Below are 26,540 nucleotides of genomic sequence, written 5' to 3' on the forward strand. Positions count from 1 at the left end.
ACAACAGGTAAATCGGTACATAAAATTATTATTGAGAATCAAATGATGCTTATATTCATCTGCTTAACTATGCTTTTATTTGTGTTTGAGTTTTTTTCGTGGATAAACACACATACTCGGTGCTTTTTCGTCGCCTAAAATCTGGGAAGAATTATGAGACAGAAAATGACAGAAGTTGTCCAAATTAATATTATTCTATTCATTTAACGACAGGAAAAAATTTCCATCGAAATACATCATAGTAAAAAAACTGCATCCTAATCATTAACATGGCAGGGTGAAATTATGAATTCGTCCGAAATAAGTACACCGACAAGTATTGTAAGTCAGAAGTATTTCTTTTATTATTTCTTATTTCGTGCTGGGAAATAATTCCATGTAAATACGAATTAGAAGTACAGCGAATCCAAGTCAATTAAATACAAGTAAAATTTTAGGCTCCACGTTAGTCTCGTTCTGCCTTTTGCTAGCACATCATGAAGACTTCATCTCATTCCGCGGATAAATAGCTTTCTTCTACTTTCCACACAGGCTGACTTTTCTTATCCACTTCAAGTTGCCATTGGAAATAAACTTTTCTTTTAAGAAAAAGAGACAGTCATAAAATTTACTAGGAAATCTGGAAATTATATACGCTACACTAGGAAAAGATCGTATGCACTGCCCCTTCCACAACTTCCTTTATTTCGCCATTTGTGTGATAAGAATATTATGTCGTCACCACAAACGTATTTAGGTGGTGAAGACACTATCTCTTAAGGGAATTCGAATCTACGCTCATAATGCTGACAAAACTTTGAAATCAATTTTAAGAATTATAGTAAGATTAAAAACTCGATAAGATTTTGATAGGAAGTCAATCAGATACACTGGACAATTACATTTAAGAGAAATAATCGATATCTGAAACATTATCCCAGAAATTAATTTCAAGAAACACAGTAAGATTAAAAACTTGATACGACTTTAATAGGAAGTCAATCAGATACACTGGATAATCAAATTTAAGAAAAATAATCGATATCCGAAACATTTTTCATTTGAAGAGCGATTTGGTACGTAAAAAAACCTGGATCTTTTGCTCTTTTTAAAAGTATAACTATAGGTATCAGAGTTTTTCATTGATATGCTTAATATATTTTCATCTGGGTTTAATTTTTTCTTTGATGAATACACATAATAATTTTTCGTTGCGTAAAGTCTCGGAAGCATTATGAAGTTAAAATGAAAAACACGTCGCAATCAAAGCATTTTAGAAATAAACAACGGCAAAAGTTATTTTGTGGCTTATAATTAGCATTGAATTTTCAAAATCAACATAAAAATCTTTTAAAACTTTCACCCGTAGTATGTATGCAGGCTAGTGCTTTTTTAAGTTTCGCGGTAAAAAAGCTAGAGAAAATAGACTGGGAGGAAATTCCCACGAGACTGCCAATAAGCCCTGGTTTGGCCAGTTAGGCCACAAGGAAAACGCAATGTTCTGCACAAATAATTGGGCTGGACACTTTAAATGACAACCACATTCTTAAATGATTAGGTTGACGTACAACATAAGTTTCTTCATTCAGTAATGACGCCGAAATAATTCCATGATCAAATACCACGCGAAAAAATGTCGCATGGAAATTTCACTTTCCATTAAAAACACACATGGAAAATTTGGCGGGGCAACATTGAGGCGTAATCTTACAGCTAACATACGATGGTATCTTAAAAACATACAAAAAAGTATAATGATAATGAAGTATTTGCAGTTGAATGCTCTTATTTGAAAGTAATTCATGGGTTATATGGTTATTTTGTGAGTACTAAAATAAAAATAAAAGGGTCCAGAGAGGGCCCTAAAAGTAAAAATATACCAGCAAACTACTTGAACAATATGAGATACAAAATATATCGCAGTTGCAATACCGTTAGCATGTTTAAAAATTTATTCCCATGCTATTGGAAAGTATAATTTACTGGTTTTCAAACTTGTAAGTATGCATTTAGTCGTCATTGCGATGTCAACTATTCATAATTAATTTTTTAAATATTTACCTCAGTTCTGCTTGAAATTGCCGTGCCATATTTGTTGGAGTGAATGATTTATCATTATTCATGTCCTACCTTAAGTGTTTTGATGAGTATGTGTGTACACTATGTATACTTAGGTTTTTCTTGCTATTAATGATTGAATAACTTCAAGATTTCATTTTTATGTCCTGATGTGTTAGTTGTGCTGTTTTCCATTTGGAAATATTTTATATATTTTGTATAAGTTTGTTTTGTGCGCTCTTTTGTATGCTGAAGCCATTGTATGTTCTTAATGGACAATTGTCCAAGAACAATAAATATTATTATTAATTTATAATATCACTTTTACTTAATTTTATGAATATTAACGTCAAAATGTTTTGATTCCTTTATTAATAAAAATATCGTTCCATCTTCAAATTTACTTCGTCGCAGGACGCTAGGTAAAATACAAAATACATTAGGGGGGGTGGCTCACCCTCACGCTAAGGAATCCACATTTGTAAAAATTCAGGGCTCGCCTATGATATTGCTTACAAAATTTCAACAGTGACTTCCTAAATGTATGCTGGAAATAGTCGCGGTGACAGCCGTCTTCTCACTCATTGTCAGAACGATTACAACGATTTCATTTGGCAATCCCTTAGCATGGTAAATTATAAAAGCTAAAATCCAATTGAAATTCCAAGCATCCCCCTTGAATGCTAAAAGAAAGCCCATGAATGAAGAAGGTAATCGATCGATCATGAATCAGGCAAAGTTATCACGGGAAAACGACGTACCTATGATAAAGAACGACATAGAAAGAATTGGATCTTTTCCAGAGGACGTGCGTGAGGAAAGATGGCACCTTAAACAGCGGTAATCCTACCTAGAAAATGAATCGAACGTTCTTCCCCTCGACCGGGTACTTAGCCACTACGCGTACATGTCCGCGCAGTGCTCCGGAAACTTAGAGGTCCGTGATTTAATTTTCAGTTCTGGGGATTTTAACCCCATGGCAATTAATTTACAGTTGCTTAAATTTCGTTCACTTTCCCTCCAACACACTATCTAAGTTCATAGAGTTCGACACTCATTAGTTTTTTTATAAATAGGGTGGTTTCCTATTTTTTTTAATTGCCTAAATCGAAAGATTATTACTCCTGGAGTACGCATTTCACGCTTTTAGATTTTTAAATGACTATATCTATTTTCCGCGATAAATGAAAAATGAAAATTTTCAAGCGCGCGAAAACGCGACGGCTAAGTATGAATGTTGGGAAAAGCCCGTGTGACGATTTCTGGTTCCGGGTTTCGCTGTGTGAGGCCACCTTGGAGCAAACCTATGAGAGCCGCTACGATGCAGGCTGCTGGCAGGTATTGCGTGGCTTAAATAAGGATTATTAATGCCCTATCAAATGAAGGAAAGTTTCCGACCATAGGCATTTTTAATAAGTGATTATTAAGAGATATTTCCCTGAGCTCTGTGCCACATGCATGCATTGGTAATCTCAGACGATATGAAACTCCTGACTACGCGTACTGCATCTAGGTCCCTGTGACGTCACGTGTAGTGGCATCGCATGGGCGCCAACCTGGCCTTTTTCAAATGAGGTTAAAATTGACCATTAACATTCGTCTAAACTGGGATTTCTAAAACCAAATAATTTGTGTATTATGAATACACTAATGGTGGGTAACGAATCGCAATCAATGCATCTCGTTTTCTTTGATGAAGGAAACTACCCTATTTGAGTTTCGTTCATTCCTCTAGCCTTTTCTTTAAAGACGAGGAAATGTGTTCGTTACACTACTTCTTGGGGAGGATAATCTTCTGACTACAACGTCATCAAGCGTCCCAGTAGGCAATGTTTCTTAAAAGTAGAAAGGAAGTTGTAACGCCTTTCGACAGGATGTGGCTCTTTTCCTCGTTACCGAGACTAATTTTCCTAGAAGTACCTCGTGGAACTGCGTACTCGGTGTATGTGTTGAGAATGCATACGAATATTTTACGCATGAACCTCTGAAACACCTAAACACTAGATACGAATTCGCGCGATTCAAAAAATTAAAAACACACAGCATGTCTTTCCCTCAAAAGGAAAAACAAAAGGAAAGCTCTCGGTAACTGCGATTATATTTGAAGGCGCAACCAAATTAAGTATTGTTCACATTCCAATAAACAATCCTCTCTATCCAGGGAAAACCGTATGGAAATGATTTATTTGCAGTCGGTTCTTCTTAGTGCATCTCATAAACAAGGCTAGCCATTTTAACCCTCATATGGATTTACAAAATTAGTTACGTCGTTGGATTTTCGGCGCCGCTGCGGCGCCGCGTCATTTTTTGCTATTATCTTTCAAAGTTATCCTGAATTTACAAGTTTTTTGATTGATAATGGTAAATACATCTATTATCTTTATTTCTTACCGTGTTTTGCTAGATTTAAACCCTTATTGTTGAAGTTATAACAAAAAATCTTGAACGCTGCATTCTTTTCCATTTCTTGCCGTAATGCTCTTTATTTCAGTTCCCTTTGTTTGTTACTTTTGAGTAAAAGTTTTAATTTCGTGTGTAATTGTTGTTCGAAATATTTTTCTGATATGGAGAGCTCGACAAATTCCGCTTTTTAATGTTTATATTGTTTATAATTTTATGTACCTAAATGCTAAAAATGATGACCAAATAAAATTCGTTTATGCCCATATGACATAATTTTGCTTCACTGCGTCCACCCATATGTTATATGTTTGCAGTGTATATAGAAGGATAAGTTATTAGACGTTAATAATGGAACAGATGTAGATTAAGTGAGAAGAGACGAGTGTTACTTTCGTGATTTTTACAAGATTCTGGCGATCAAGACAAATCTTACGAATATTCTGGGAGCTTATGTCCTGAAATTAAAAAAATCAAGTCTTATGTGTTTTGAAATATAAATAATATGGCATGATAAGCGGCGTGTCAAAGAACCCAACGCTTCTTTGGAGATGGAGCTAGAAGAATCGGTACTCTTTTCCTACCACGGAGCCCCATTCCCCCACTGGGGACGTGTAGCCCAAGGGAAAGGTTTCCTTAGATATGGACGGGTAAATGTTTTGCGTGGGAGTGCATAAGATTAGGTTTTACTCCTGGATTGGTGGGAAGCCCAAAAAAAATAAATTCTTAGAAGTATGTGTTATTGGTGGTAGGGGAGAAGGAGCAGCTGCCTTTTTTTTCGACCAGCTCTGCGTGAGAAACTGATGAAAGAATGCTCTGGGGTGACAAAAATACCCTCACTTTGGAAGGACTTCCCTTACATTTTCTTTCCGTTTTCTTTCTTAGCGTTTCACTGACCCAAACATTGAGACTGTCCATACCTTCCCACTAAGCTCCCTTATTCGTCATTCACCACCTTCTTCCCCCCTCCCACAAAACTTGATTGAACTTCTCTCCACCCTAATGACCCACCCCAGCTGGACCTTCTTGGAATGAAGGGAGGGCCACCGCGGGGGCGTTTTGACAAGGCTTTTGTTCCCTGTCCGTCATGCAGCGTTGGAAGGATGAAGAAAAAGATGCTTTTGTATCTAATTGCCTCCTTGCATTCCCAACCTTTTTCGCGATAAGGATTTTCTACTCCTACCTGTCCTAACGATCTGGGTATTCCCCGATCCTTGGTAGTCGACACACTACCACCCCTCAACCTCAAAACAACCTACCTGGCATTCCTTCTGCTTTCTCCTCCTCACTCACCCCTTTACGTTAGTAACACCCCCAATGCATAAAACATCTGTGTATTTCAGTACACAAAGAAACGAGAAATATGGTCACAAATTTTCACCTCACGGTAAATTGTCTTTTCACATATTCACAATAAAACGATTTTTACCATGTAAAGTCTAAACTCATCGTCAGGAAAGAGATATTATTTTCTATCACAGAATTAGTTGGGTAGTTATCTTTATTTCAACCCAATGGTAAACTGTCACGTCATCAGTAACTATATAAACGCCTGCAATTTTGTATAGGCTATCTTAGCCGCAAAGGGATTTTTTTCGAATGAAAGGTACAAGACATATAACTATAACTGTGCGATGTGTTCTTCACGGTAGTCGGTGAAACTTCTGAATCTCCTGGCAAGTTACAGTTACTCACTCATTCAGCGAGAAATATTCACACAACGGTGAGGAAGCATTATTCTGGATAATGCATTGCCTTAAATTTTTCTTAGTATTGCTGCTTGGAGTAATTCTAAACAGAGTCACCCTAGGATTTACCCAAAGGTGACTATCACCACGGCAAGTACGTGGACGCGGAGCGGAGAAGGTTGTACCATCCAGCAGCCATTGCTACGCGTTAGTCGGCACGTAGGCTTGCTAGTCCAAAGTGCAAGTCTACGAGAGGACCCGCTCGTGATCGGCGGATGTCGGTCCAGGGGTAGATAAGAGGGTTTTTTGGACCTTCCGGGTTAGATAGATTAAAAGGGTATGCCTAGCTTGGCTCGTGGCTGAGTTGTGGCGTGGCGACTGGCTGAGCTGGACCGGCCAGGAGGCTGGGGACTTATTTGTTCATAAGAAAGGGGAATAAAGTCACTGCTTTTTTATTCAGAGTGACTCCTTTTATTTCCGGCACCAGATCCTTCCATTCGAGAGACGTTCGTATTGTCGCTAATATCTCGTTCGAAGACGAGCGGGATACGACATAATAAAACTGGTGTCAGGTGTTCGGGTACGCGGATTGATTGGCAGTCTTAATTGGCGTCGCAGTCGAGGACTCCATCACTCCCTGAGAGCTGTCGTCTTTGGAGAACACGGAAGGATCAACAGGAGTCGCCCGCTATCAGCCAGGAGGGAGCGTTGCCTGTGTCGCCGAGGGGACCTTCAGAAAGAGCCGGACTCACCAGAAGAGAAAAAAAATTGTGAGTAAGCCACACTTGGTCCTCTAATTCCCCCCCCCAATTCCCTCATTGTGTAAAGTGAAGTAAATAAGAGTGTTAAGATGGCCAACGCGGTGCAATCTTCTGAAAATGGCGATTATTGCAGTATCGCAGAAGCGATGAAAATTGTTAGTCAACCCTTTGATGGAAATAAAAGTAAATTACGGGAGTTCGTGGAAAATGTGGATGTAGTATTTGAATTAGTAAATCCCTCTCAGCATGATAGACTTCTAAAATTTGTGAAGGCGAGAATAACTGGTGACGCTAGATCAAAGTTAATGGTGCGAGACCTTACTCATACATGGGCGCAAGTTAAGGCGATTTTAGAAGAGAATTATGCAGTTAGGCGGACTCTTGACTTTTATGCTTGTGCCATGTTTAATGCAAAGCAGCACAAGGGGGAGAGTATTGCGTCTTGGGGCTCGCGCATTGATGCTATGCAAACGGAATTGCGTGACGCGGCTCGCCGAGTATCGAATGAGAGCGAAGAGGCTGGTGCCGTAGCATTGGTGAATCATTTAGCCAAGGCCTGCTTTATTCAGGGGCTAGAGAATGAGCGGATCCAAACCATAGTGCGAAGTAAAGGGGAGGCGCTGTTATTGCCAACAGCTGTAGAAGTAGCTCTAGAGGAAGAAAGCGCTATACTGTCTGCGATTGAGAGAGGAAAATCATCTGATGCTCGAAGTCAGTTACACTGCGATAATTGCGGAAAGCGGGGCCACCTAGCTAGCAAGTGCTATTATAAAAATAAGAAGCCCTGCGAAGAAAAGGGGATAAGGAAAATAGAGGGAATCAAATGCTTTCGGTGCGGGAAACAGGGGCATATGGCGAGAGAGTGCCGATATAAAGTGAGCACGCAAGGGTCCTTCTCCGCAGGAGATAAAGAAGAGATAAAAGAGGGCCAGAGAGGTTTCAACCCGAAAAAGCCTAAGCAGATACACGTCGGCAGCATATCTGGAGTCGGCGATGGAGATTCGATAACGCTGCACTGTCCTGAAAGTAAAAGCGGAAAATTGTGTCTTTTGCTGGACACAGGTGCTGACGTAAGTTTAATAAAATCGTCAGTATTGAAAAGAGGGACTAATTATTATCCCGCTGAGAAAGTGAGGGTGAAAGGCATCACAGAGGATCTCATTGCCACAGAAGGAAGAGTGACTTTAACGCTAGAAGACCAAAATAAAGAGGCCATTTTAGATTTTCAACTCATTGATGGCTCCCGTTTCTCTCTGAGTTTTGATGGAATTATTGGAAGAGATTTACTGAGGGAATTAGGAGCTGTAATATACGTTGAGCAAAAAAAGGTTTTCATGAGAGGGTTGCAACTTGAGATGGATAAGAAAAAGAAATTTGAATGTGATCCCGTCGTGGAGCGAAGGATTAGAATCCCCGCTCGCTGTGAATGCATAGTAAAAGTACCTACTACTTCCAAAGGAGAAGGAGTATTAGCAAAGGAGAAGTTAGAAGATGGTGTGTATCTGGCTGAAGTTTTGACCATTGGGGTGGACGGAGAATGTACGGCCAGCGTAATGAACACGACCGATAAGGACGTCGAGTGTAAATTGTCTCCAAGGGTATTGCAAAAAATTGAAATAACTTCCCAAGACGCTTCATCAAAGCTAAAAGAGGGAGGCGCCCGGAGAAATGAAATTTTAAAGAGAGAATTGCGATTAAGCCACCTTTGTGGAAGGGAATTGGAAGATTTTTTGGATTTATGTCAGAATTACAGTGATGTATTTTTCTTGCCGGGCGATAAACTAACCGCTACTACGGCAGTGGCCCATGAAATTCCCACACCATCGCGTGAAGGAAATAATGCCATTAATACACGCCCTTATCGCATCCCCGAAGTGCACAAAAGGGAGGTTAGCCGGCAAATACAAGGCATGCTGCGAGATGGAATAATTGAACCCAGTAAGAGCGCCTGGAATTCACCTATTCTGGTAATTCCTAAGAAGGAGGATGCCTCCGGCAAGCAGAAATGGAGAATTGTGGTGGATTACCGCAAATTAAATGATGTGACGGTGGGAGATGCATTTCCGTTGCCCCTCATTACGGAAATATTGGATCAATTGGGAAAGGCCAGGTATTTTAGTACATTGGACCTTGCTAGTGGTTACCACCAAATCCCTATGGCAAAAGATGATCAACACAAGACGGCTTTCAGCACGTTTCAAGGTCACTATCAGTTTAAGAGGATGCCGTTCGGATTAAAGGGAGCGCCTGCTACTTTTCAAAGATTAATGAACACCGTCCTAAGTGGCTTGCAAGGCTTACGATGCTTCGTGTATTTGGACGATATTGTGATCTTTGGCAATGATTTTCACTCCCATAATGACAGGTTAAAAGAAGTCTTTGGGAGATTGAGGGAATATGGACTTAAATTGCAGCCTGAGAAATGTGAGTTTTTAAGAACTGAAGTTAAATACCTGGGGCATGTAATTTCGGAAGAGGGCGTGAAACCCGATCCAGGAAAGGTGGAAATGATTCATAAGTTTCCACGGCCGAAAAATACTAAGCAGCTGCAGAGTTTCCTGGGATTAGCCGGTTACTACAGGCGATTCATCCACAATTTCAGTCAAATTGCGAGGCCTTTGCATGAGTTGCTGAAAAAGAACGCGGAGTTCGAGTGGGAAGGGGAGCAAGAAGAAGCTTTCCAGAATTTAAAGGAAATTTTGATGACGGAACCGATATTGCAGTATCCGGATTTCTCTCGCCCTTTCCTCTTGACTACGGATGCTAGCAATAAGGCATTAGGAGCCATTCTATCACAAGGTACGCCGGGAAAAGACCTGCCGATTGCATATGCATCCAGAGCATTAAACAAGGCAGAGAAAAACTACTCCACCATTGAGAAGGAGTTACTAGCTATTGTTTGGGGAACACAATACTTTCGGCCATACTTATACGGCAGAAAGTTTACAATAATAACTGATCACAAGCCGTTGACTTGGATTTTTAATGTGAAGGATCCAAGTTCGAGGTTAATGCGATGGCGAATTAAGATGGAGGAGTATGATTATGAAATCATATACAAGAAAGGGAAGCTGAACTCAAATGCGGATGCACTAAGTCGCATATGGGCGATAGAAGCCTCAGAGAACGAGTCATCGGAGGTCGAGACTCGTGAGCAGATCAGCAAGGAGAGGAAGGAAGAAATTCTGCGAGAAATACATGATTCACCCGTGGGCGGCCACCAAGGAATGAATCGAACCTATGAAAGAGTGAAATTGTATCATAAGTGGCCAGGGATGAAGAGCGATGTGGAGAAATACATACGCTCGTGCGATAAATGCCAAAAGAATAAACTTACTAAACCAAAAACCAAGATGCCGATGGTAATTACTCAAACGCCAGAGACAGTCTTCGAAAAATGTAATTTGGATATAGTGGGGCCATTTCCAGTGACGTCGCAAGAAAACAAGTATCTCTTGACGTTCCAGGATGATTTGAGAAGATCCAGATCCAAGATCGTGAAGGAGTTGAAATCGAGAATGCAGGAAAGTCATTCTAAGGCCAGAAAATTATTGATGGAAGCGAAGGAGAAGAACAAGACGGAGTATGATAAGAATTCCAATCCTCAACTGTTTTTGGAGGGTGATAAAGTCTTACTGTTCGACGAGACGGTGAGGAGGGGGCGGTCGAAGAAGCTTTCCTCTCAATGGGTAGGACCCTTCTCGGTAGTGGGTGTTGACGGAGTAAATGTGATCATAAAAAAGGCGAAAGGAAAGGAGGTTAAGGTTCATTCTAATCGTCTGAAGTTGTTCTTCTAACTCTTCGCAGGGCAAGAGGAGATGACCGCCTTACCCTTCCTGTTTTTGTGTGTGGTGACAGGGGCGATGACAGCGGATTATCTCCTAGAAAAATATGGTCAAACTCCTGGACTCTACTACGACGCTAATGGTGAGGCGGAGCTATACAACAGCGAGTGGAAGGTGATAACTTATATTAGTCTGGCGGAGTTGGAAAGAAACGCGATTCTCGTAGCTAAGTACGCAGAAAAGACTAGTCAATTCTGCTTATTAAATCAACACACGCAGTGGATTCATCTAACTGGATGTTTAACCACTATGCCGACGCTGGAAAAAAAAAATGTTATATGTAGAGAGGCTGAGGCGGTTGATTTCGCAGTTTGCTGGGAGCAATACGAGGAAAAGGAGAGGACTTTTCAATTTTTTGGGTGAAGTCAGTAAGGTATTATTTGGCACCTTAGATGAGACTGATGCATCATATTATATGGACAAAATTAGTCAATTAGAGAAGGATCAGTCAAAATTTCTGACTATTGCACAGCAACATGTGACCCTAATCAAGGCGACTATAGGCGCTGTGAATAGCACACTTGCAGACGTGCAGACCAATGAAGAAAGGTTATCGAAAGGTTTGAACGAGCTGAAGGGATACGTGAATGAAGCGACTGGAGAATTAATAAACGAGACTAACTACTTAAAGCTGGCACTAACGGGTCAGGAACATGTGAGAGAACTTGCGTTTGTAATAGAGGAAGTGACCCGTAATTACGAGATTATACTGGACGCTATAATCAACGCGCGACAAGGAGTGTTACAGCCACAGATAGTTAGTCCAGGAGAGATCTTCAGTGTGTTCAAGAAGGAAGAGACGAAGTTGCCCAAGGAACTGTCCCTTCCCTTCCCGCCAAGTGTGGCTTACAGTAACGCTATGTTAAAATTGTTAACTTTAGATGTATTTTTGTCTAAGGAAGTTTTAGGGTATGTGCTGTATTTACCTCTTTGCAATTCATTGAGATTTAATGTATATCGTGTTTTACCCTTACCCACTTTGGTAAATGGAACTTCTAATAAGTTTATTTATATCAAGCCCCAGAAGGAATATTTGTTAATTGATAAAATGAATAGATATTATGTTAAGTTTTCAAGGGAGGAATTCTCTAGGTGCAAGAAAGTTGCAACAAATTGGAGAGTTTGCAAGCAATTATATCCATTGCAATTATTACAGCTTCACGAAGATTGCGAAGCTAAAATGATGCAGTTTATTAATGAGATTCCTTCTCTTTGTGAGCGTCGACTTGTTGGGTTAAACCAAACTTTATGGGTACAAGTAGACGCAAATGAGTGGTTGTACACAGCTCCAAAGCCGGAGAGTGTGACTATATTGTGCAATCAACAAGATCCGTATGACGTGGTGGTGAACGGTACGGGAAGGTTAACTTTTCTTCAATACTGCAAGGGTTATGGGACGGGGACTGTCCTTCAAGGAGAAATGATAGCTACAATGAATCGCACTAAGAACGATTTCATTCCCCCACTCTCCTTAACATTTGATTGCTGTAATCCAGAGCACGGGTATTCTTTGGATAAAATACATGATCATTTGCCCCTTATTAATTTGGTACAACATGTGGATGATTTAGACTATGCTAGTACTAAAGTAAGGGACCTTGAAAAAATAATTGAGAATGAGAGTCGTGAAAGAAGTAACGTAAAACATCACTTTAATATGTCAGTACTGAGCTATCTGTGTTTGGGATTCATATTTTGCTTAACTGTGTATTGCTGTTTATGTAAATGTTGCATGAAAAAATGTTGTCCAAACGCAAGAGGACGAAGAGGTGAAAGTTGCAAGGACTTGTGCATAATTTTCAAACCCAAGATTGTGAGTAATATTCGAGGGTCAGTGGAACATATCACAACCTCAAATAGGGCTAAAGACTGTGTTAGTGGTGAAAGTGCCGAAATGATGAACCTGAGTCAAAAGGAATTAAAACCGCAAGGTTATGAGTCAGGAGAGCCCTCACTTAATAAGAGATAAACACCAGATTGCTATCTGATGCTTTATAAATAATAGTGGTAATTAAGCAATTCAAACTATTGGTAGTGAAATGTTTAGAAAGACAATTAGTTGCCAAAGTGTTTTTGCATTGTTAAAAATTGTGATGTAATCCAAACTTCTAAAGGACCTTTATATTATTGGTCATTGTTCTTTTACGCATTTTTTAAAAAGGGTATAATTTGTGGTGTATGGTGTACTTGCAGTTATTTGACATATTATGGGTTCGAGAGAAACAACTTGTCGTGTTTCTCTCTTTCTAAGGGGGAAGGTGTACCATCCAGCAGCCATTGCTACGCGTTAGTCGGCACGTAGGCTTGCTAGTCCAAAGTGCAAGTCTACGAGAGGACCCGCTCGTGATCGGCGGATGTCGGTCCAGGGGTAGATAAGAGGGTTTTTTGGACCTTCCGGGTTAGATAGATTAAAAGGGTATGCCTAGCTTGGCTCGTGGCTGAGTTGTGGCGTGGCGACTGGCTGAGCTGGACCGGCCAGGAGGCTGGGGACTTATTTGTTCATAAGAAAGGGGAATAAAGTCACTGCTTTTTTATTCAGAGTGACTCCTTTTATTTCCGGCACCAGATCCTTCCATTCGAGAGACGTTCGTATTGTCGCTAATATCTCGTTCGAAGACGAGCGGGATACGACAAGGTGCCCAAGAAAAACTAAGTCGGAAGCCATGGAAAAACAAGGAAAACTTGGCTAGCCATGAGTTTCTATGAATAATTCTTGCGAAATGATGAAGTTTTGTCAATGAACATTATAACGAAGCAAGCATAATGATTCTTAGCTAAAAGAGGAAGCGCAATTGGTATTGTAATATTTTCCTTTTGTTAAACAATTTCACTTGGTTTATAAGTTAAAAAATAAATAATAGGATTATAAATAGATTATAGCATTTCATATGAAACATAATTGATTTGACATTAGCATTGAGAGTGCAGACCCTGGCGTAGCGACGAGAAAATTCTCGGCCCAAGAAAATCTAAGTCGGAGGCCCATGAAAAAACAACTTTGACTAGACATGAGTTTTTATGAATAATTCTTGTAAAAAGATGAAGTTTTGTCAATGAATATCATAACGAGGCAAATATTTTTATTATTAGCTAAAATAGAAAGCAAAATTGGTATGGTAATATTTTCCTTTTGTTTAATAATTTCATTTTGTTTATAAAGTTTAGAAATATAAATAATATGATTATAAATATATTATAGCGTTTCATACGGAACATAAATGCTTTGACTTTAACATTGAGAGTGCAGACAACGACGTAGCGACTAGGAAACACTGAGCGCCGCAGCGGCGCCGAAAATCCAACGACGTAACTTTTTCCATTAGAGGCCCATAAAATGTAACCTATCGACACTATGATAACAAAATTTTATATGTAGACGAAGAAAGCAGAAAAAATAGACTACTGAAAATTTCAAAATGATTCATTGGAATGGAAAATTTTTACACCATTTTTAAAACCACGAGCGCCGCTAAGGCGCAGCAAATCCATATGAGGGTTAAGTAGCATCTGTCATCTATTGAAGAAAAAAGTGATCAATGGAACAAAAATAACTTAATTCTGCTCCCCTAAACTGTTAGCGAATGCGTTGCCTACGGCAGGTTGAACCACCCCTCAATTTCAAAGAGGGATAGCAAAGAAAAAGTTACGGATGCGACGTGTTTGATGAAGCGTTATGTTCTGAGAAAAAATATATATACATGGAATTGTCCCTCAGCTTAATTAGCATAAATTATGAGAAGCAGCCTTTAGTTTACTTAATATTTAAATTATGAAAGAGATTAGGTTCATTAAAATAATAATTTCACGAAAAAAAATAAAATTTGAAGAGCTTGCATCAGGCAGTGGAAAAAAATTTTGGAACGAAAATGCTTCCTGTGTCAACATTTAATCACAGTCCACTTCCAATTATAAGTAAAAGTAAGCAATATGCGAAATTGAAAAAATTAATTTTTATATCACAGAATGTAGCGTTTCAGCATTAACAATTATTTGGATCCCATCACTTTAAAAAAAATAGCACTGTTTGAAAGGAAGAGAAACCTACTCGTTAAAATGAACAAAACACTCATGCCTTAAATTCAAATTTTGGGATATAAACTATACATATACAGCATTACTACAATATAATGAATTCCAGAGGTTCACCAGTAACCAGATGAGGACTTAGATATATGGGGAAACAACTTGTGGGAAGTGTAGGCTATACCAACACATATTTAGGGGTTTAATACAGCCTTTATGGTCGTCTGGGTGACGAATTTCATATTTTTCAATTAATTTTGTATTTGCTTCCTAATTAAATGCGGGGAGCTTCAACCAGGGACGGGTAATTTAATGGCACTCGTGGTAATGTGTTAAATATTAGCCTAGGCAAATTACCTACTTTTCTCTTGCATATAAAGGGCGCGGCGACATAGCCCAAAAGTTTTTTTTAATCAAGCATGACGAGCACCCACGAAAGTTTTAACGAAGAATTAAACTTGTAGCTAGTTTTCAAAATTGATATTTAGTGATAATTTCAGCTCAGGATTTCCGCTTTTACAACCCTATAGAATGACTACTTTTGATCTTTACTATCCATAAAGTTCCACATAGCACGCCATAAAATGGTAATAAAAAAATGATGAGGAATGTAGCCGCTATCTTGATCATCGGAGTACATTCCAGCCATAAATAAAGTGTCTCTTAGACGCGGCAATCAAAAGAATGAGTTTATTCTGACGGTTTCATTATTTTGTTTAGAAACCCGTACTCGAGTGATACTAGATGAAATATATCCATCGGAATCGAGGCAGATCATCGCAGAGAAATTGGGAAACGACATATGCCTGGGATGAATAAAAACGAATCATACAAACAATTTCCTTATTAGACAATGGCGTCTAGCCGAATAATACGAAAAATTAAGATGGACACGGGCGAGGTGATTGGGGGTGGGTTGAAACACCACCGAAAGTTTTGGGAGATGCTACCTGAAGTACACTTCTTCCAAATGAATCCCCTTAAAACTGTCAGTTCCCCAATAAAAACCCCCCAGAATTTTACGCATTCCTGGTCTCGCCCTTGGGATGGCAGACTAGGACAAGCCACGATGCCCACTTCTTAATCGGGTGAAATAGGGTAGTTTCCTTCATAAAAAAACGAAAGGCATTGATTGCGATTCGTTACCAACACTAGCGTATTCATAATTTGCAAATTATTTGGTTTTAGAAATACCGATTTAGACGAATGGGAATGGTGAATTTTATCCTCATTTGAAAAAGGCCAGATTGGCGCCCATGCGATGCCACTCCACGTGACGTCACAGGGACCTAGTTTCTATACGAGTAGATAGGAGTTTTACATCGTCTGAGGTTACCAATGCATGCATGAGGCACAGATCTCAGGGAAACATGTCTTAATAATCACCTATTGAAACTACCTAAGGTCTGAAAGTTTTCTTCGCTTGATAAGGTATTAATAATCCTTATTTAAGCCATGCGCTACCAGCTAGCATGGTACTCTGCTACCTGCTAGCACCTGTCTGCACCATGGTGCTCTGTCACCTGACTTGGCGGCAGCGGGAACCAGAACGACGTCACACGGAGTTTTCCCGGCAGTCATACTTACCCGTCGCGTTTTCGCGCGCTTGAAAATTTTCACTTTTCATTTAATCGCGAAAAATAGATATCGTCATTTAAAAATCTAAAAGCGTGAAATACGTACTCCAGGTGTAATAATCTTTCGATTTAGGCAATTAAAAAATAATAGGAAACCACCCTATTCCTGTTTCGTACAAGTTCAACCGATTCAGGCGTGACATAATGGAAGCTCGACATGTTGAAATAAAAGGTATTTGCACTTTTGCACAGTTATATAATGCGCTTCGGCTCCAGAGGTACAAGACCAGATGATGGTTCTGTGCCAGTCTTGTAGCAAATAAGCTCTACGTGCCTAAACGCGTCGTACGCATTGACTAATTTTGGATAAGTGCAACCACCTTTAATTTCAATATTCCTATTCTGTCTTTGGCTGCTATCCGTGTTCATTGATTCATTTGCTCGAATTCAACATTATTGGCGTTTTAAAGGGATGAGGTAACAATTTATGAATAAATAAAATTAAATAAAATGGCAACACAATTAGAATACACACCCAAACTTAATATATACAAATAATACGTATGCAAATATGAGGGGGAATAGTCGAATGAAAACTCACAAGAAATGAAAAATTCCATTTGCAAGCATACATAATGAGAAACAACCTTAGCAGTAGAATTACTTTCTAACGATAAGCATAAGTGCTACTGCCGCAAGAAGGTTAATAAATAGAAATATTTTCCTTACACTCACTCAGTGGTTCAACCCGAAGGTGGGTTTATATTAGTATCTAAAGGTAGCGATCACCCCATAAGCCACGGGCAGAGGCGGATCTAGAGGGGGTGGCACGGGGGCACGTGTCTCTCCCCCCAGACCCTTAAAAAATATGTAAGATTTTTAATACAGTCCCATTATCATTGCGTTCTTTTTGTATTTCGAGGTATCCATGTGCCGCCCTAGAACGAAATCCTGGATACGGCCTTGCTTGTGCCCCCCCAGAAAGAAATCCTGGATCCGCCCACGGTCACGGGCATGTAAATTTCGCACATTTAGGGTACGTGGGCCAGTTGCTGTTTGGTAACTAGCTCTATTTGGAATTCGCATTTTCGCTATAGCGAATTACCGCAGAAACTATCTTCATAGTACACTGTGCAGATAATTTCCACGAAAGTGCAGTGTGTCAAACTCATCATTTCAGTTGTCGATACCTTAGTTTTGGCATTCACAAACCCTGGTTCGATTGCGAATCAAATGTAGTTAGAGAGAAATAAGTTACCTTAGTTACCTTATTTCTCTCTAACTCCAAAAAAAAAAAAGGATAAAAATAATCAAGATATTTTCATTAAAACCTATTGTAACCACAAACCATCTACTGCAATAAATTTTATGGAAATACCTCGCGCACACAAATATTAAATGTACATAATTTTCAAAGAGTTTTCTGCAACAAGGATGCTCTTGGGTTGAGGAGAAAATGGAGTACTTACAGACACCCGTAGTATAGTTGCTCAGTGTTAGGTATGATTTGTACCAGCAAGCTATAACAAGGAAGTGCTAAAGAGACGTAGAAGCGTACTTGTTCTTCTGGTAACCTTGCGGAGAGGTCTCGATTCATTATACTTGCGGGGATCAAGCCAAGCATCTTTTCCTTGTCACCCTGGTTTGGGGAAGGTTCAAAGAAAGGAATGACATTTATATTTACCAATGCATGTTAAAAATAAGCATTTCCATAATATTAAATTTATTTAGCAAGGTTTCACCATTTTACTGACCCATGTTTTGAAATTAGACGGTAAATATCAAGGGAAATACTTTTCCTCATTTTCAATTTTATATAATCCTAGTTTTAAAAGCCAATCAGTTGCATTTAAGGGATTTACTTCGCAGTACCTAGATACGACGAGGACGCATAGTCCCTCTTGACCATGGGCGCCTGGCCCCCTAACTTAATATGGTAATTTGTCCAAAAGAGTGTACACAACCTGTAGCAATGGCAAACATTTCGGTCTTAGTACATAAAATGCTGTTTTTTAGGGGCTAATTCAAACAAATTTTCCAGTGTAGGCTCCTGGGGATTCACTGAGCACCTAAACCCCCGGAAGAATTGCTGACACCTCAACATAAAACTCTGAACTCCGCCCATGCTCTCGACAGGTCGTATTTTCTCTTTTCTCACACAGTAATATTTTAGGAAATTATTTTGCAATTATTAGATACGAAGGAAACGCATACGTTCCTCTCATTCGGTCATATTCTGTCTTTTTAATGACGTATTACTCGCTTAAAACTCATAATATCATATTGAATTTTTCAGTGAATATAAAGTAAACATTTTCCAATATTTGAATGTTTCTCAAATGGGAAAGAGAACGCATCTAAGAAAATACTGACGAAGAATTATCAAATTTGAGATACAATCAAATGTCACCGAATTTTGTTCAGGGCCCACGCTGTACAGGGTGGAGGAAAATTGTGTCACGAAATTTTGACCCTGATACAAGATGCAAGATCCTTAGGATGCATTCATGCTCAACATTGCAGAGAGAGGCGAGTAAAAGTAACGACATTGCCGCTGCCGCCGTATTTGCCTTTGTAAACGGTCTTCCTCTCCACTCGAGTGCCGTAGGATAATAACTAGTGCTGTTCGAGAGTCTTGTCTCGGAGGTCGAGACGAGAATTTCATTTCTCGGCATTGTCGGGACGGGACTCTCGGCGCGGCGAGAGTCTCGCCTGGGTCGAGAGTCTTGACGAGAGTCGAGAAGTCTCGCCCCTTCGAGATTTCTCGACACCGGTCGAGACATCCGGGCAAGGCGAGAATTTTCAATGAATACAGCAATCAGTCGATGATAGAGTTTACTAAGGTATCTCGTACGACTTTTATGGATTTATTCAAATTATAAAAATATTTTATTTATGATTTACCCTCTGCATCCAATTTTTTAAAGAGTGTGCACGATGCTTATAGAGTTTCCAAAGGGGGATTTGGAAAAAAATTATTTCCTTTTTCTGACCTCAATTTTAATATAAAATTTGAATCTTGGAGTGTAGGTCTTTAAATTGAAATGTGAATTTTGCCGACGTTTCCGTTTATTTACAAACCATTATCAGGGCTTAAAATGATATTGTGCTTATAATTTTGATACATAGGCATTTTAAAGGGTTACATCACTGTTTCTTATAGTAATAGTATGTTTTTATAGTAATATAATAAAAAAGAAACATTCACTCGTAAAATAACAAAAAAGAAGAGATCTTAGTCAAATTCTATAGAATTTTATATATTTATTTGGAAATTTTAGTTATGGCAACTAAGTTTCATGGTTACCTGTCAATTTGGCTAATTAAATAATAAAATATGCTTAAGTTGTCAATGTCGGTCTTATATTACAACTATTTTTAGCTCTGGAAATATATATGATGTCTTAAAATAACATTTTTGTTAAATTTTTTCAATGTCTAAAATAGAAATAGTTTTATTTTTTTCGAGGAGCCGGGAGTCTCGACGGGTGTCGAGAAATCTCGAAGGGGCGAGACTTCTCGACTCTTGTCAAGACTCACGATCCAGGCGAGACTCTCGCCGCGCCGAGTCTAGTCCCGACAATGCCGGGAAATGAAATTCTCGTCTCGACCGTCGAGACTCTCGGGTGGTCGAGAATCTCGCACAGCCCTAATAATAACACGAAGAACGATGAATTTTTCTCGGGATTCCCACCGTGTTATGCTCTTCATACATTCCCAAGTTTCGCCGTACAAATTACCGTCGTTGTCAGGATTTCCGTGGATCCACAGAACCATCAAATAGCTCTGAGGGCAATGCAATAGTAGTCGGCAGATATGGAGAGCCAGACCAGGTCAGATGCCCAAAGATAATCCACTTATTTGAAGTACGATTTGGTGCTTTTCTGGCAAAAGATTCGTCAGAACTTGTCTCGAGTTTCGAGCTGGGCTAATGGGTCCTTATCTTCCTATAAATGACACATGAATCCTAATCGAAATGCGATAGAAATTTCTAAGATCCACAGACATTATTTTCCTATGTTACAGAGTGATTTGATGATACATATTTATATTTTGAAGCGTTGGCGGGTTTAGGGGGGACACGTACCCCTCCCAGACGCTCAAAAATAGACAAGATATTTAATACGGTTATCATTGCGTTCGTTTTGTTTTGTGTATTACGGATACTCAAACTTTTAATATCATATTAATAACTTTCATATTATAATTTAGAGAATGCTTCGTACAGTAGCTGTTGTACGTTATTTTTAATCTCAAATATGAGCAGATCGTTTGCCTGTCAGACTCTTGCGCCTCCCCCAAAAAAATCCTGGATCTGCCCTTAATTCGGAGAAAATAATAGGAATTTTATTATTTTTATTTTACGAGAGAGGATAAATTGAGGAAAAGAGTCATTTCACCGAAACTTTAACGTGATCTTCTTTTCCTAAGTATTTATTTCGCCCTTTGAAATATCGACTGTTTTAGCGAACACAAATTATTAGTCTGGTTAGGATACATTAAAATGCCTATCGAAAATATAACGGATATGCAGTACCATTTTCACTTCAGTGCATAATCTTTCCTTGAGAATGATAAAAATGCTACTCCGTTATTGCTGTCAACGGGAAAAATTAATTTTAAACTTGTAAACTCGTTAAATTACTAATAAATTCGTACCTGCTCGTAAAACTCTTTTATTATAGCCTCCGTATACATCCTCGCTGGTGGAAACGGTTTGCAGGTCGACGACAAATCACATGCGGTCATGAGGATACTTTTCATGAGTGACCTGAACGGAAAAACAAATTTCTAAGTAAAGTAACTATAAAAATATAATAATTATAATAATAATAACAATAATGAGTTGAATATAACCTGGTCCTTACACTGTGAAGGAACCTTGCAAGAGAGCAAGAGGGAAAAAGAAGATTATCACAATAATAATTTAATAATAATAATAATATTTTATGTGACAGAAACATAAATACACTGCAATAGTTATTATCATAAGACATAAAATAACTCTGAAATCTGATAATTAAAATTTAATTTCAGAGGTATTACTCTCAACAATTTCTTGTAATAAATAAAATGCATTACAAGAGTCGGTGAAAAATAATCATTTTAAATCTTGGCAGGTTGGCAAACCTGGCCTCTTTCGGTGGCACATAAAAAACTATAGTTTTATTAGATCAAATAATTTAGCACTTTTAGATAATCTACAGTAAAGGACTTCTAAAATGTCCTTAATCCTAGTGCAATGATGATGAACCTTGACTACTGCTACTAATGAGCTCAGGTTTTCCGTAACTTCACATGCGTACTTATAAATATAGAGACCATAAATGGTAATACCCAATGGTACAGAAGTGTTGTACAATGCTCCATTGAGTTTGCACCTGAAATAATCCTAATAGCCCCTTTTTTGCATCGTACAATCATCTTTTTAGTTTGAAACGTGTCCCGATAATTCAATGCTATATTGATAAAAATATAATAACAGAGCAATAAAAGTAATGAAATTGCTTTAAAAAATACCTCTATTCTATGGAAAATACATTTAGTCACTCAATGAATATAGTTATTCAGTTGGATAATATGACAACTCACCTGTCGGGTTCACTGATGATATTGAATGCTTTGTTTCTCTTTAATTTCAATATATTCCTCCTCCGTTCCAGGAATACAGCCAGATCCGTTGCAAGAATGTTATTTTTTATGTTATTCATTAATTTACTGTACTCATTAGAATCCAAATGCTGGAAAATTTTGAAATTCTGTGAATAAAAGAAGGTGTGATTATTCTGAGAGACCTTCCGTTTCTGCTTGATCGGCAGATGGTCGTTGCAAGCAATTGACAAAAATTTTCACTGCTCGCGTAAGAAGGCCGGCCATGACAGTAAGTGACGGCGTGGCGGTACTAGAGAAATGTCCATTAATCGAGTCGGCAGCTAACAGTGGTCCAGTGCTCTTTATGGTATTGAAACTCTTGCGCTACTTCGTACTGACCTACTTACGGTCGATTTTAGAAAAGAAACTGGATCAAGGTTGTTTAAGTTGGATCATACGCCTCCAGTCGGCATTTAAATCCAAATATTCGATTCCATTTTCAAGTTATTTTTTTTAAATCCATATTTAATGTGAGTGGACTAAGAAAATTTACCAAGAGATGAATAAATTCAAGTCTAGCGGCCTCAGGGGTTAAGTCTACATATGAAAAATTAGTGATCATGGGGTCGATTTCCACTCATACCAGCCATTCAGGGGATGATAGAGCAATTCCACCTCGTAAGTGGTAAGAGAGGACTACGCAGTTGTTAAATAATTAAAATAATAATGAAAATGAGATGCTATTGGTAAAAAACTGGAGTGGATAATTGCACTATACGCATGCTCAATGCCGTAGTCACAGGGTATTTTTCTTACTTAACATCTGTCATTTCTAATAGCTACGGATTAATCTCTCTGTCGACTAGATTGGATTTTAAAGTTCGTCTCCCAGATATATTCAGTTTAAAATAGCCTTATGATAAAGAGCAGGTAATCATTACTCTTCTTTCAATCCTAAACAAATATAACGGCATGCACGGCATTATATCGGCCAACTAAATCATTTAAGTCGTCGATAAGTTGACCGAGCATCCAATCTTCATGTTGAATTGAATTGAATTGAATTTAATACTCCAAGCTTGAATGTACACTTTTTTTAACAGGACAACACAAATGGAGCTTTAGGTAGCTCCAATGGTTAAAAAACCAGCATGGGAGCTACCATCTTAAAAAATTAATTTCACGGCAGACCAGAAACAAAAAGAAAGTATATATAATTTTTTTGGAACATTATCACTATGAAACATATATGTGATATAACTTACAATAAGCAAGAATAAAGTATAATATGTGGACAGAACAAAATTAATATCTTTTTTTCCTCCTTTCACAAAATTCTCTATGATCAGCTGTAGTTACAAAACTATTTGCATAGATTATGGGGCTAGCGTAATTTCATCAACAAATTTCTCGGACTGATGGAATACACAAGTCCATGGTTTTATAAGTCACTACAATCAGAAATACCCCATTTCTCCACCAGAATTAAATAATATTTGAAAAGGAAGAAAAGGATTGATATACTAGTAATAATGGTAATAATATATTTTATTTGACAGTAAACATAAATACACTGTAATAATCATTATCATAAAACAAAAGTAACTAAGAAATCTGATAATTAAAATTTAATTTGAGGTATTTTTCTGAACAAATTCCTGTAATGAATAAAATGCATTACACAATAGTCAGCGATAGATAATTATTTTATTCTTTTACTCCCATAATTTTCATCGTCCAATGTCGAAATTTGAAAAGAAATTACCTGTCCAATGTTCTCTTCTTATGACAAAAATACAAGGATTTCCGGAAGCAGGATAATCAGAATGATTAAGTAAGCAATGAGATCAGTTAACTTATCGTAGGTAAATCATAAAGGATCTACGTAGAAATTAGACTTATCACTTTTAATGTTCTATGACCTACTTCCCTAGTCTTCCATGCACCGAGTTATCGTCAACAAGAATCAAATCTTGTAATTACATGATCAAAAGTATTTGCATCAAACAAAAATTCAAATGCAACAATTTCAATCGACCTGCAAAAAAATGCTACTCGTATGCAATTTAATTTAATTGCACTTTGAGCAGGATATTCTGATAAGCATAAAATTATTCCCGATCTTAATTCCAAAACCAAAAGTATTTAAGAAACCATTTGACCCCAAAACAACCAGAGACGTTGTTGTGATAAGTAATTGTGCAGATGCACGTATGTTAATTACAAAATCCGTTGAAGCAGGGCAAACCATAGTTTTACACGTGTGTTTTTTTGTGACAAAATAATTGCTGGAACGAAAGCGTGCAAAACATAATCTCGCCCCTCTGTAGTGCGCAAATTATACTGAGAAAAGTATTGCTTATGTCGATCAGGAATCGAAACTGATTCTCCCACACTGCAAGCATTTGTTTAACCACTTGAACCACCAAAGCATTCTCGCACTACAATCGTGCATTTCCGAGTGACTCAGTAAAGGCATGCCACATCGCAGTCTAGTCCACTCGTGTATAATCGCTCCTCTTAAGTTGGTGAGCACGTTGCGTACCGGGGTATTTAAATTCCTAGGAACACCGATTCTGGGTGGAGGTGTTGAGATTGGAAATATGTGCCTATTAGGGCGTATTGCCTTTGGTTTAAACATGGTTAAAAAGCTAATGTTTAGAATCCCAATCAAACGTTATGATGCATCAATGGGGAACATGCATAAACTTTGTTTCTCCCGTTCTTGTAGCCTATCTTATAGAGAATTTTCTCACCAATCCGAATATATAAGCCAAAGTTGTCTACGTCAATCACAAATGCTGTAAAATGCTAATGAAATTCTAAAAAAAATCGACGAAAGTCACGTGACCCGAAACGCTTTCTCATTGGCTTGACGTCACCGAACAATATTCAGTCTCAGTGGCCTCAGTTCTCCATAAAATTCGATGTCTAAATACTGCTGTTTTTCAATGAATACAGATCTTTAATGTCGTTAGGGAGTTGTTGATGGAAAAAGAGGGGGATTGTTGGAGGAATGAGGTGAAAAGAAAACTGATTGACAAAATGACTGAAGTGGGATTTAAGAAGGCGCAGTCAGACAATTTACCTATGGTTGACTCCTTTATGGTGGCCGCCTTCCTTAAAAACAGTGATTCTTTCGTCGCCGCCGAGATGCGTGGAGTGAAAGCAAGCAGGTAAGGAAGCTATTTAATGCATAGGAAAATTTTTAAGTTTTAACATTGTTTTCTGTTTATAAATACTTATTTTTGAAATCAAATAAACTATCCTTCATCAGCGGTTAATTATTAGTTATCCATAAATTTAATACCAAACTTATCATGCGGTTCTCTTATATCAGCTCCATAGTCGTTTGCATATAAGTAATGAAATAATAGACTAATGTACAAATATGTTTCAGGTATGATTAATGCCTAAATAATTCTGAATTATTACAACATCGTCACTCACCAAAAATACGATTCGGCATTTAGGAAACTAAATGTGTCTCATAATATGGCACTATCTCTGAAAAAAAAGAAAAAAGAGCTGCACTTGTGTTGCTGCTCCTGATTTTGAGAAGACAAAGAATATTTCTTGTCTATGGGTTGAGTGTGACCATGATTTTGTAATGAATGTTGTGGCTGCCGCCACAAGGTTTTGGGAGAAAAATATTTTTCCTATTCTTTTCAACAGCTGTAAACATGATTAGTTTTTTTAGTTACCCCAGAACTGGCCCCATATCCTTCTTGTTATATTTTCGTAATAAATTTATTTTGCACTCCCTTTCATTGTCGGCATTTTTTCAAGGATGCTACTTTGTTAATGGAGCCTGAAGATTAATTAAGCCACAAGATATAATAATCACATCATCCATCAAGGTAATAAGATTGTGATCTATACAGGCATGAGGAACTAACATTTTAAATTCCCTAATGCGTCTGATAACACGCTCAACATGAATCCTCAAGCTGGCAATATTTTCGTCTCCATTACTTCCTTTTTGGTGCTCTTAACTTCAGACTTAACACCGGGGGGTGGAATTAATGTGCAGCCTTTTGTACCAAGAAAGCTATCAATGTGTTTGAAACCCCGAACAGCCATCACAGCACAATGAGAAGGCAAGTATTTAAAGTAATCACATTGTTCTACAAGCAGTGAATAAGATATCTGACCTCCAAAGCCCTTAGATATGTAATTTATTAATCCATCAGGTGTGCTAGACACCAATTACTTCAGAGTATTTGCAGACTTGTATTCCGACCATATTAGAGCTTGTTTTACAGGGTCCGATGGTTTTTCTATCTCTACTTCTAAGCAATCAATAATTGATTGTACATGGCTATACCTTGATCGAAATGGTATGGGCAGTGACTCTAATATCTTTTTCTTGGCTGGCCATATAATGAGCTGTTTCATACATTGGGATATTTTTGGAACAGCATCATGGAACACCCTACTAGCTGTGCCAAATGATATGCTAAACTCATCAGAGAGAATAGTAAAGCATTCATTAAGTCTAATCTTTTTTAGAGTTAGCATGATCATGGACGTATGTAAATTTGTGTTTCTCTGAAGAGTGCCCAGAATGAAGCTACAGTTTTCAGGTACACCCATTTACAGCTTATGGTTTCTATT

General features: G+C 38.3%; 1 protein-coding gene across 1 annotated transcript in view; it reads right to left on the minus strand.

The window, feature by feature from the left end:
• Positions 1-340: 340 nt before the first annotated feature.
• The window catches only part of LOC124165941 (cAMP and cAMP-inhibited cGMP 3',5'-cyclic phosphodiesterase 10A-like), a 32,853-nt gene continuing 6,653 nt past the window's right edge, over positions 341-26,540 (minus strand). The window contains exons 4-7 of the mRNA XM_046543477.1: positions 21,924-22,090; positions 20,991-21,102; positions 17,801-17,970; positions 341-578 (exon numbers count right to left, since the gene is read on the minus strand). Of these exons, the coding sequence (XP_046399433.1) occupies positions 491-578; positions 17,801-17,970; positions 20,991-21,102; positions 21,924-22,090 (537 nt within the window). The 3' untranslated portion in view covers positions 341-490. The remainder of the gene's footprint in view (positions 579-17,800; positions 17,971-20,990; positions 21,103-21,923; positions 22,091-26,540) is intronic.

This window comes from Ischnura elegans, chromosome 9 (assembly GCF_921293095.1).
Source record: "Ischnura elegans chromosome 9, ioIscEleg1.1, whole genome shotgun sequence".
Lineage (NCBI taxonomy): Eukaryota > Metazoa > Arthropoda > Insecta > Odonata > Coenagrionidae > Ischnura > Ischnura elegans.